The sequence below is a fragment of the Oreochromis niloticus genome, unplaced genomic scaffold, assembly GCF_001858045.2.
Source record: "Oreochromis niloticus isolate F11D_XX unplaced genomic scaffold, O_niloticus_UMD_NMBU tig00008269_pilon, whole genome shotgun sequence".
Lineage (NCBI taxonomy): Eukaryota > Metazoa > Chordata > Actinopteri > Cichliformes > Cichlidae > Oreochromis > Oreochromis niloticus.
Genome location: NW_020329080.1, coordinates 23,620 through 36,780, shown reverse-complemented (window position 1 = coordinate 36,780; position 13,161 = coordinate 23,620). Strand labels below are relative to the sequence as shown.

General features: G+C 43.6%; 1 protein-coding gene across 1 annotated transcript in view; it reads right to left on the bottom strand.

The window, feature by feature from the left end:
* Nucleotides 1-13,161, bottom strand: part of LOC109200720 (uncharacterized) — a 35,497-nt gene that overhangs the window by 9,317 nt on the left and 13,019 nt on the right. Inside the window, exons 7-9 of the mRNA XM_025905045.1 lie at nt 12,886-13,028; nt 10,940-11,120; nt 899-997 (exon numbers count right to left, since the gene is read on the bottom strand). Of these exons, the coding sequence (XP_025760830.1) occupies nt 899-997; nt 10,940-11,120; nt 12,886-13,028 (423 nt within the window). The remainder of the gene's footprint in view (nt 1-898; nt 998-10,939; nt 11,121-12,885; nt 13,029-13,161) is intronic.

The window sequence follows — 13,161 nt, the reverse complement described above, 5'->3', positions numbered from 1 at the left end:
AGAAAGGTGACTGAAGAAGAAATTCTAAATACATCATGGGAATCCCCCCCCCGCAGCCTACATGTACTGCAGCATAACTAAGGGAGGATTCAAGGTCACCTGATCCAGCCCTAACTATATGCTTTAGCAAAAAGGAAAGTTCTAAGCCTAAAAACTGTACAAAGGAAGCAAGGAAGAGACAAGGAGAGAGTTTAACGTGACACATTATTGATTCAGAGCTGGTATAAAGCCATGTCAATATCAGACATGACACAGCTCCATCATGATCAGTTATTTGTGTTCATGACTTCTATATATTGAGGCCTAATTACTGTATACTGAAATTCACAACCTGCCACAATGAGATAAGAATGGACAGATACCATCTCCTGGTCACCATCTAGTGCAGAACTGAGCATTGTATGTGCTGATTGTCCCGAACCGGCCAGTGTGAAGTCAATGAGAAATTAAGATCAAATGTAAATTATACATCATGCAGTTTGTCTCATTTCAGCCACTAAACAGTCTTTGATAAATTTCTGATCAGAAGATGGGACATTAGAAGAGTATGGTATAAACATCTGAACAGATAACATTTAAAGATGAGAAAGTTTTGAAAATAGAAAAATACAAAATATGAGATACAAAACATAGAAAAAACTGATAGTAGAGAGCTGTATATTAATATGAATACAGCGCTGTTGTGCAGTGATTTTGAAAGGTTCTCCAACTAAACACTAAAGACTTCTGGTACTGAGCTGCTCTAAAGGACACAGAGCTCACACAGGGCAGCAGAACCGACCAGCAAACAGGATGTTCATGGTGGGGTTATGTCTGATGAAGAAGAGGAAGGGGTGGTCTGCGATGAAGTATCTTAAATTGCCCCGTCTTATCTTGCCCGACTGAAGCTCACACCCACCTATAGCTTCAAAAGTAGCCTCAGTTGCCTTCTCGTGGACCTTCACAAAAGCCTTGTGGATGACTTTTGAAAGTACCAGATCTTTGTGCCCAGACATGCCTGTGACAGAGAAGTGAAAGGAGAACATAATGCTGCATTTTCATTTTTTATCTGAGAGGATTTTTTTTCAAATTAAAATCTGATAAGTGATAGGTTCATAGCATAAACCTACTCGCTGGAACGTTCAGGACAATTTGCAACACAGCAAAGAACAAGACACAAGTAGGCAAAGTTCTTATGTTTCCGTGCACGGGGAGGCCTGTCTGGAGCCAAGTGTCGTTCCACCCACTTGACCTCCATCAGACTCTCAGCCAGGTTCCCCATAGCACTCCTTTTATTGAGGTTACTTGAATATGCATAGGGTCATTAACATATAACATAGGTATGCATGTGAACGAAGAATACCGTGTGTGTGTGTGTGTATCCGTGTATCCGTGTGTGGGGGTCAAACTGTGACCCCAGGAAGACTCCCCAGAGCCGTCCATCTAAACAAAAGGCACTTAGACTAAAACAGATATAGATACGTTTATCCTACCATAAAGCAATAAGACAAGGTACAACCTCTCCCATGCTCCCAGAGTGTGGGTGTGAAAACCAGAACACTCTGGAATGCACACAATGCCGTTGCAGACTATTAAGGATCAAACCTCCTATCACTACACAATCGATTATACACCTCTAAGCATATATGGTTAAATATTTCTTAATACAAATGACAATAATAAAATATAAACCCAACATCTCCACCCTGTATTGTCATTTTATAAGGCTATATGGTGTATATATATCTCTTCAGCTCTACACCACTTGTCACCATTTTCAGTGCAGGCTTCATTCATACACACACATTAGCCTTAGCATCCATGTCACTCTGCTGCAACAGTATGTAGTTGGTAAAAGTGTTAGCAATCATTTTATTCACCATCGATCTTACACATGGCAAAATGCAACCTGTAAACAGGCAAAGCAATGTCAACAATGTGAGAATGGGAGTCAAAAACTTTAAGAACATATTCCACCATGGTCCAGATGTCAACCAGGCTATCCAGCCTTGGGACGCGTCTCCTCCTGATGTGTGGTCCGCCACATATTTCTGCAGAGCAGTTAAGTTCTGCAGTGCTTCATAGATGTCTCCTCCAGTCGTGTATCCATCCGGGATAAATGTACAACAGGTTTCTCCAATAAGCTTACACACTCCTCCTTGTGATGCTGTTATCAAGTCCAGGGTCAGCCTGTTCTGCAGAACCATCGTTCTGATGGCCTTTTGCTCCTCCGCTAAAGCTGTCCCCAGCTTCTTAGTGAGATTAATGTGTCGCAGTAGGGCATACCGGTTGATCTCCACGTGATCCCGCACCTCTGCAACTCCGATGTTTGGGATCAGACTTTGGAAGAACTTAGCTCCTCCACCCCAAATGCGGAATTCCCGCGGCACTCCAGTGTCTACTGTTACTCCAAAAGAGTTTGGTGAGGCTATATCCACCTCACGCTTCCGTCGGTTGCTAGGGTGATGTTCAACTCTGTCCATGAAGAAGACATGATCCGATAACTTCACCAAGGCACATAATCCTCCCCATCCCTCAGGGAGTGATAGATAGGCTTTATGTCCACACAGGAAGTACCAATCAGCCAACACTCTTGTTCCTTTACTGCTCGGCACTGTCCTTGCACAGCCTGTCCACTTTTGGCTCTTTGTTTTTACTGGTATTCTGTAAGCCAGGTTGAACTTGCATTCCGTCCTCCTCAATGTCAAGTTCTCAGCACACTTCGCACTGGTCAAACATTTCATACACCTGCTCTCATTCTCTGGAGGGCAGTAGGTGTATATGTATCCACATAAGTGAAGCGGCAGCTCCCCCACTGACAGTGTTCCATTGTTCATCACACACAACGGTAGTTGAGCTGCGTTCAGCTTGTTCAGCAATATTATGTCTGGCAGCGGGTCTGACACTTGAGGCCAGGCCAATAAGTCAGTTTGTCCAGAACAATTCACGTTCAGAAGTGGCGACTTACTCCAGGTGATGTTCAGAGGTGTACTGTAGTTGGCCTTGGACCAGAGGACTCTGTTGCCAGGATGAGTTGCTAAGCCTAACAGACACCAACTTCTGTCCTCTGTTATGCTGTACGGCCACAATCCAGATGTATATGCGGATAACGGCATATGAGCACACACATAGCAGTCCGTCCTATTGTTCAAGTGAGCAGTCGTATTCATAAACTGCCACCAAAAGTTTGTAGAATAGCCATGAGGGTATTGGGTGTGGTTTCCTTGGACATACAAGGTCTCCACTGCTGACCATGACGACATCAAAGCCATTACACCCAGCAGGGTAGACAACACTTTTCCAGCCATTCTGATGAGTACCTGTGGCTCAGTTGGTTTCTTCACCGGATTGAGACGAGGGGCCCTGGAGGCTTTCCCTCCCCTTTGTACCCGGTCTTCCTGCCACTTACTCCGAGCTGGCCTGGATGTGTGTCACCTTTTTGCAGTGGCTTTGGTGTATCCAGGTAGGTCGTTCTGCGATTTTCACAGCTGTTGGTGTTGTCAGCAGAGCCTGGTACGGTCCGTCCCACCGTGGCGTCGACCAGCACTTTCTCTTTATGACCTTTATCAGCACCCAGTCTCCTGGCTTCAGACGTTCTTCCTGTACAGAAACAGAATCATCTGGCAGATTATTTGCACTCATGACTTCTTTGCTTTTCAACATTTTAATCATCCAGTCTGCTAGTGTGTTTTCTTCTTCTGCTTTATCATTATCATTACAAAACACTGGAACTCTAAATGGCCTGCCATATATTATTTCAAAAGGCGTTAGACCATTATCAGTCGGCGTAATTCTCATATACATTTTCACCAGCTCAATGCAGTCTACCCATGTTCTGCCTGTTTCCTCCATTGTTTTCCTGAGTCTCAGCTTTACTGTGCCATTAGTCCTTTCAACCAGCCCCGCACTTTGTGGGTGGTATGAGCAGTGGTTTTTCAGTGTTATCCCCAGATGTTGTGACATTTTCTCAATTACTTCATTCACAAAATGAGGACCATTGTCACTGTATACAGTCTGGGGGATCCCATGCTCTGGGATCACATTTTTGCATATTGCCTTGGCCACTGAAATAGCATCTGCTCTCTTAGTGGGGACAATTTCAACCCACTTTGAGAACGGGCACACAATTACCAGGCAATACTTGTAGGTGTTACAGTTAGACAACTCAATGAAATCCATATGGATTACTTCAAATGGGTAGCTGGGTCTGGGAAACCTTCCTCTTCTAGGTCTGAGGTTCCCCTGAGCATTATGTTTACAACATATTAAACATGCTTTGCAGAAATGTTTTGAATAAGCATTGAATCCCAGTGTGAAAAACTGCTGCTCGACTGCTGCCACCATCCCGGCTGTGGAGACATGGCAGAGCCCATGGCTCAAAATTGCAGCAGTCCTATATAAGTTCTTAGGCAATATAGGCTTATCACAAAGATAATAGACATCACCTCTCAGGCTCGCTCCTTTAGTGAGCCATAGCTGCTTCTCAGCTGAAGGTGAGTGTGACTGCATGTCTGCTAACACATCGTGTGTAATGGGCATAGTTTGCTCTTGAGACGCCAGAATATGAACCCCATGTGTTCCCAGGGCCGCTTCCTTTGCAATTTTATCTGCAAAGGCATTGCCTAGTACAATGGGGTCAGTGCCACGTGTGTGTGCTGCACATTTACAAATTGCAACTTTACTGGGCAGTAAGACTGCTTTCAACAGGTCCTGTAAAAGTGTTGCATGCTCCACAGGTTTCCCTGTTGATGTTGTCATGCCTCGTCTTGACCACTGAGCGGCAAAGAAATGAAGTGTAGCATAAGCATATTGACTGTCTGTATATATAGTCACTGCCTGCCCCTCAGCTGCTTTACAGGCTTCCGTCAGAGCCACTATCTCAGCTGCTTGGGCAGACATGGAATGCAATAACTGCCCAGCACGGATGACCTGCACATCATCCACAACAGCAAAGCCTGTTTTAGTCTTTCCCTCTGCCGTTTTGAAACTTGAACCATCAACAAACCAAACTTTGCCCTCAGTGAGTGGTATGTCTGTTAAATCACTTCTAGGTTTACACTGTGTTTCCACATCCTCACGACACACATGTGGTGTACCCTCTTCCTCTGTGGGTAACAGTGTAGAGGGATTCAAAGTTGTACACCACTTAATAGTTATGTGTGGCTGGGAGAGCAACAGTGACATTAAAGATATGTGTCTTGCAGGTGACAAAAATGTCATTTTAGTCTGCAGCAATAAAACATCCACCTCATGTGGAACTAGCAGGGTCAAAGGGTGAAACAAAACAATTTCACCTGAACACTTTACGGCTTCAGCAGCTGCACACACAGATCGCACACAATGAGGTAAGGCACAAGCCACTGAATCCAGCCTCTTAGAATAATAAGCTACTGGCTTCATTCTACCTCCACATTTTTGCGCCAACATGGACGTCATAAAATGCCCTTTACAGTCAACAGTTTGAACAAAAGGCTTGTTATAATCTGGAAGTCCTAGAACTGATGCTCCTGTCAGCATCTGTTTCAGCATGCACAGAGCTTGCTCCCCCTCAGGGGTCCAACTCAAACTTTCTGACATAGCCAAAGGTTTACTGTACATCATATCTAGTAATGGCTGCGCAACTTCAGCATAATGGGGCATCCACAATCGACAGAAATTTAGCAACCCTAGAAATTGCATCATGTGTTTCTTTGTCTCTGGCCTAGGTGCTGCCAAAATAGCTGTTTTCCTCTCTGGATGTATGCTCTTCCCTGCTGCACTAAGCAGATGTCCTAAAAATTTCACTTCTGTCTTTACCCACTGTAACTTTGAAAGTGAGGCCTTGTTACCTGTTTCAGCTAAGTGAGTTAGCAATGCCAATGAGACGTCTCTACAATTCTTCTCTGAATTGGATGCAATTAAAATGTCATCGACATATACCAACATCTGTGAATGTGATGGAATTACAAAATCAGACAGACAATTTGTAATATTCTGTGTGAAAATTGTAGGACTATCACAAAAACCTTGCGGCAATCTGGTGTATGTGTATTTTTTGCCTTGATAAGTAAAACCAAACCAACCCTGTGAATTCTCATGCACTGGTATGGAAAAGAAAGCATTACTTAAATCTACCACAGTGAAGTGTGTCTTGTCTGATTTGAGCTGATTTAACAAGGTGTGGGGGTCGGGGACACATGGAGCTATACTCTCCACTGCCTGATTTACAGCTCTCAAGTCTTGAATCATGCGCCACGACTGTGAATCAGCCTTTCTAACTGGGAAGATGGGTGTGTTACATACTGCTTGTGGAGCTTCAACTAGTATCCCTGCTTTAATCATATCCTCTATTACTGGTTTAATGCCTTCCACTGCATCAGGCTTCAAGGGATATTGTTTCACTCTTGGCCTAAAAGACGTTTTGGGCTTTATTACTACTGGACTCGCTGTGGTCATTAACCCCACATCAGTCTTCCCAGTAGACCAGAGCTTCTCTGGGACCTGTTTAAGCTCCGGGTGATCTCTGACATCTACAACAAATCATTCTGTTGTGTCATTCTCACCCCCCTTCAAGTGTGTTTGTGGTGTAGTATGTGTAACCCATCCCAGCTTTTTACGAAAGATGCTGTGCTGCATGTCTGTCTCCCAACCCCCTCCAGCTTGCTGCCACATTCCAACACTCTCCCCCTGTCTCACCAAAGATGCTAAGTCTGACCACTCAGCTGTGTCACTCTTTGTCAGTGAAACGTGTGGTGTCTGCCCTGTAAAGAGTTGTTGTGCAGCTTCAGAAAGGATCACACTACATCCAGCCATGGTTTCACCATCAGTATATATTGCTTTTATGGTGATTCTCTGTGGCCCTAATTTCAGCACTTTATCTGTGTAGGCCTCATCAGGCCCAAGCGTGGTCTTAAATCTCAGTGTGACATGCAAGTCTTCTGGTGGCTGTGTGTCGTGGCTGGTTGTCAACATTTCCTCAGCTGCAGCTAACAGTTTACAGTTTATTTGATCCGGTCTGGAGGCCGACAGGTCAAGTGTCCAGTAATAATGCAAATCCCCACTGTCCTGATGAACCATTGTCTCAGCAGTTTCTCCTTTCCCTGCAGCTATCATCCCAATGGATGTTGGAATTATTGAAATTCCAAGTTTCATCATCATATCTCTTCCCAAGAGGTTCACCGGACAAGTTGGGCACATTACAACTGGACCCTGAGCTGCCTCTCCTGTGGTAGGATCTCTAATCCACACTGGTTTAGAGATTCTATGCTGATTTAACTGACCATTTGCAGACTTCACATAAATTGTGCCACTTGAAGGGTCAACTCCTGACACATGATCTTTTAAAACAGTTTTATCTGCACCTGAATCACACAGAAATTGAACAGTTTTACCCTGCACAGTTAACGTGCGAACTGGTTTTACTTCTTTCCCTGACAGATTTAACAATACTTCAGTTAAATCTAGAGTCTGAAACACAGGCTGTTGTAAATTCCGGGAAACTAGGGGATCATTTGTACATGTATGTGTGTTAGCAGTGTCAACAGGTGCTAGTCATTTATTATAATAAGGGTTTCTTGCATCAGGGCGTTTATACTCTTCAGGCATGCGATCAGGACACTCTCTTGCGTGGTGCCCCTTTTCCCCACATGCATAGCATTTATCAAATCTCTTGTCCCGCTTCTCTTTAGGGCCCCAACTTCTTCTACTCCTCTCACCTCCGCCTCTATTTTTTTCCCGTCTAAACTGTCCCTGGGAAAAGATTTCATCTGCTAAAAAGGCAGCAGCCTCAGAGCTTTGTGACTTCTTTTTATATTTATTTTTAATAACTTCCTGTGCATGGCGGGCCCAATTCATGCATTCAACGGACCCGTCAGTGTTCTGATTAACATTTTGTTTTCTGATGAAAGCAGCAATGCGTGGATGGAAGCCATTCATCAGAGCATGCTTTAACTGCTGCTGATATGGGCTGGCCTTCTCCGCACTCTCTTCAAGGCCGCTATGCACTTTGAAAACTTCCTCTAATCTCGCCCTGAATTCATGAACATCCTCTCCTTCTTTCTGCACACATTGGGCAATTTTGTTGTAATCTACAGAAGCTTTAAAGGTAGTTCTAAGGCGCTCATAGACCCCATCAACTTGGCCTCTTAAATTTTCATGGCCATAGGGTAGGACGGTATTACCATCCCTCCCTGTGTAGGTGCCTCGCACCCGAGCCCAGTTATATGTGAGACACTTCCTAAAAGTGGCTTCTGTTTCCTGACCGTTTAAGCGGTACGAGGAGCAGAGTTGCTTATGTCGGGCGATAAATTCATCAACATTAGTCAACGGGTCTCCTAAACCTTTACATGCTTCTGCACATTCAGATTCAGTCCATGGCCTGTAAACACAAATAACACGGCTTTGGTCACCTTCAACACCAAAATGGGGATTTGCAACCTCCACCATAGGAAAGGTATCTAGGACAGGGTAGACAGGCATACCAGCTGCACTCGCCTCATCCCTTTTAGTTTTGGCTCTAGTGTTATAAGGGCTTAAATATCGTGCTGCGGCTTCCCCAAACTCCTGTCGCACCCTATCCTCCTCCTCTCTCTCTCTCTTTTCCTGCTCCTGCTTTTCTTCCTCCTCTCTGACCTCTCTCTCTCTCTCTAATGCTGCTCTACGCTGTTGGTCTCTTAACGTCAGCACCACTGAAGTAGACTGCACCGTCTCATCTTCAGGTTTCACAGCTAATGCTTGCAAAGCTGCTCTCTTTGCATTCACTGCCTCCTGTCTTTTCTGTGCCTGCTCTAACCACAGTTTAGCAGACGCCAGTTGTAACTCTCTCTCCTGTTTCAATTTCCCTTTTGCACAAACTGCCTTTACTGTCAACTGCTCTACTAACATTTGACATTGTCCTACAACCAATTTACCTTCAAAACCATATTTCTTGCGCCAATGTCCTAAATACTTTGTGCTTCCAGGAGCGAATTTCATCATAAACTTCTCGTCACCCTCTGACGCACTCTTAGTTGCTTGGGAACCCATAATAACAACAACAGCTGACGTCACAGACCGCGTGTTCTGCTTCGCACCCACTCACACAAACACACTCACAACAACACAAAATATCTTCGCACACAAACAACAAAAACTAGGCCCATTGTCTCAACGCAGTCTCACACAGTGGCTGCGCGCTTTGCCGCACTCAGTGGCAAAGACTTACATAACAGTGATCACGCGCTTTAACGCACACAGTGATGAAGACTTCCAACTCAGTCTCACATAGTGAATGCGTGCTTTGCCGCACACAGTGGCAAAGACTTTCAACGCAACCTCACACAGAGGATGCGTGCTTTGCCGCACACAGTGGCAAAGACTTGAATAGTCGCACACAGTGACTACACGCTTTATCGCACACAGTGATAAAGACTTCACAACTCAGCTAAAATTTTTCACACACTTACTTGGTGTTGCTCACTGCGTATAGCATCAGTCCCGAATCCCGTCAATCGTCATCCATCGAGGAGAAAAAACAGACGGCTAATCCACCGGCCCGATGACGAATTCTCACGCCTCGGGGCTTTGCTGCAGGACCTCTATAAGTCCCGGCTGACGTCAGTCTTTCGGCGTGTCTCTTTTCCCCTCGGTGAATGTCGATTCCAAGGATCCGGCTCGAAGGACCAATTAATGATAGGTTCATAGCATAAACCTACTCGCTGGAACGTTCAGGACAATTTGCAACACAGCAAAGAACAAGACACAAGTAGGCAAAGTTCTTATGTTTCCGTGCACGGGGAGGCCTGTCTGGAGCCAAGTGTCGTTCCACCCACTTGACCTCCATCAGACTCTCAGCCAGGTTCCCCATAGCACTCCTTTTATTGAGGTTACTTGAATATGCATAGGGTCATTAACATATAACATAGGTATGCATGTGAACGAAGAATACCGTGTGTGTGTGTGTGTATCCGTGTATCCGTGTGTGGGGGTCAAACTGTGACCCCAGGAAGACTCCCCAGAGCCGTCCATCTAAACAAAAGGCACTTAGACTAAAACAGATATAGATACGTTTATCCTACCATAAAGCAATAAGACAAGGTACAACCTCTCCCATGCTCCCAGAGTGTGGGTGTGAAAACCAGAACACTCTGGAATGCACACAATGCCGTTGCAGACTATTAAGGATCAAACCTCCTATCACTACACAATCGATTATACACCTCTAAGCATATATGGTTAAATATTTCTTAATACAAATGACAATAATAAAATATAAACCCAACAATAAGGCTAGGTGATGATATAGATCACCTGGTTGAGGTGACAACCAAAATACCAAAGGTGCTGCAGGAGCCGGGGTTTGACTGTTTCCAGACCATTTCCTGCATGCCATTCAACTCATCCTCTGCCTTTCTTCCTCTCAACTATTTTGTCAAAGTGTAATATCTCCAAAATAACCATGAAAAAAAAAACCCTTCATAATGTCACTTTAACAGCCTGTCATTAGTGATTAGTATCAGAGAGTACAGCTGGTTTAGGCAGGATGAACCAGAACACCTCCCTGACTGTCTGTCAGTATTACAGTATTAAAAGTATCAGGACTGTCATGTAAAAGTCCACCAGTCCATTCAAAACCCAGCATCAAAGCTTAGATCCTGCTTTCAAAATCTCACAGTAGTATGATCAGCAAACAAGACTGTGGTGTGAATAAGGCACGGTGGGTCCAGGGATCAGTGTTTTGAGCCATCTTTATTGATTTGCATCACACCGCAACACACACCAACCCCTGAGTCCCCGTGTTTTTAACTCGGCGGGCGTGATTAGGGATGCCCTGCAGGTGTGTCCGCCCGCCCTGCACGGCACTGCAGACCACGCCCCACCACAAAGACAAACAATCTCCTGAAATAAGCAGCTCCATGGTCTTTTGGAGAACTCTTTCACTGCTGGAGCATCTTTGCTCTACACTCTGTTCATAAACACCAACAAACTGCAACGTATGTCTCACCAGAGAAGTCACACTTTGTGTGATCAAAGACGTCCACCATGCTCATGCTGCTCAGGACTGTGTTCAGGTCATACGTCTCCTCCAGTGTAAATCGAGGCAGCCTCACATCAATGTAACATGTTTGCATCTTGCCTGGATGAGTCCAAGCCACAAACTTTTTATAGGTCAGCTCCTTCTCCAGCTGGGATGGAAACAATATCACTTATTAGATGTGTGTGTGTGTGTGTGTGTGTGTGTGTGTGTGTGTGTGTGTGTGTGTGTGTGTGTATAAAATTAGTGAACTAGTCAAATAATCATTGCTATTGTTGGTTTCAGATGTACTAGTAACCATTTTATTTATAAAATGATTTTTATCATTTTATTGATAAAGTGAATTTACCAATAAATTGTAAATTGTTCTGTCCTAAATGTTATGCAGCCATCTGCCACCAAACAGAGCACTGTTGTTGAGAAATGCCATGAATCCATTAATATCGGCCTGATCTTTTTGTTAACATTATTATTGTTGTTTAATTAACTATTACTGCTACTTAAAGATTAAAAAATAGGATCGCAGCCAGGGCTCTAGACTAACTTTTAGCCAAATTTTTCAATCACATCGCTAAACACCGCAGCTTTACATGTTCACTTTTTTTCTTTTTTTTTTCTTTTTAAATTGTTGTCCATACAGACAATATTGATTTGTAAATGATTAACTGACAATCTTGTCAACACAAAGTTCTTTATTTGGAGCACATTTCTACAAGAAAGATAAGTTACCAGATTTTTTGGACCATAAGGTGCGCCAGATTATAAGGTGCATTAAGCAAAGTCAAACAGTCAGATAAGTCAAACTTTACTCAACTCATTCTTCTTGCTTCCTCCACTTCCATACCATTGATTCACTAATGTTGAATTCTCTAGCAACTGCTCTACTGCATGACTGATACAAGTTTGAAATCCGCTTCGTAAGCATGTCTCTTAACAGTTGCCATTTTGTGGTCCTTATACGCACACAATAAAGTCGTACTAAAACATTTTGACAGATTTTGAGCGCTGTGTACCACATAAAATCTTTTCCCGGTCAGTCAGCACAAGCAGAATTCATACATAAGGTGCACTTTTCAGGAAATGAAAGGATTTTAAGTGTGCTTTATAGTCCAAAAAAATAAGGTACTGAAAAAGTTCTTGTGATTAAAGTGCTTCACTGAGCTGAAATTTAAACTTAAAATATCTCAAGATATATAAAATAAAAAGAAAGTCAAAATGAAAAATGCCTCAAAGGCTTCGAACTGAACATCTCAATATCTGAACATCTAACCTGTTGTTGACCACACAGAGACTTTCAGAGTTGCTGAGACTTTTTTTTTTTTTTTTAACTTCAACAGCTGGTCGCACTGGTGCGACCTAGGATCTTTTTGAGTTGCACCATTATGAAATTAGGTCGCATTTGCAACCAAATTGGTCGCACTCTAGGGCCCTGGCAGCTGCAACCGACAGAAAATAGCTTTCTCCCAATGGTGGATGGGCTTCCCCTTAGGGATAGGGTGAGTTCAGTTATTCAAAAAAGGGCTCAGAGTAGAGCTGCTGCTACTCCACATCAAAAGGTGGAAGCTGAGGGGGCACCTGCAGGTTAAGATGTTCCCACCAGGCATGCACTGTCAAAAAGGCATACTTTATCAAAACGGAAAATTTTAAGCGCAACTAAAAAGTAGAAATAGTGTCTGAGGAGTGGCTGCTATTTCTGACATATCACACAGAAGTAAGAGCAGAAAAACTGAAACCGATCCTTTACAGAAGTCTGAAATCTGAGCTTTGGCTCACAGGCATTACTTGTACATTTGCTCACCTCATGATTTGAAACTCTCCATGTTTAATATGACTAACCACAGCAGAAACAGTATATACACTTTATAATGTTATAGTTTCAGACACTCATATTTCATAGTCAGTGTTCTCTGTTTTACCTTATTAAGCCAAAATTGAGCATCATAAGTTTCAAACCACGAGAAATCTTTAATCCAGCTGCCTCTGAAGTGGGTGGCAGTGAACAACACCAGCCTGGTCAGTTCACTCAAATCATCTTCATCCACCACCTCTGTGATGTTACCTGGTGAACAAAGTAAAACCAAATGTAAACATTAAGAAGTAAAGCCTCAAAGACTGCAGCAAAGTTTTCATCCACAAATCTATGAAAACATGATGGACCCCACACTCTTTCAGCCTTTGTAGGCTAGAGAAAC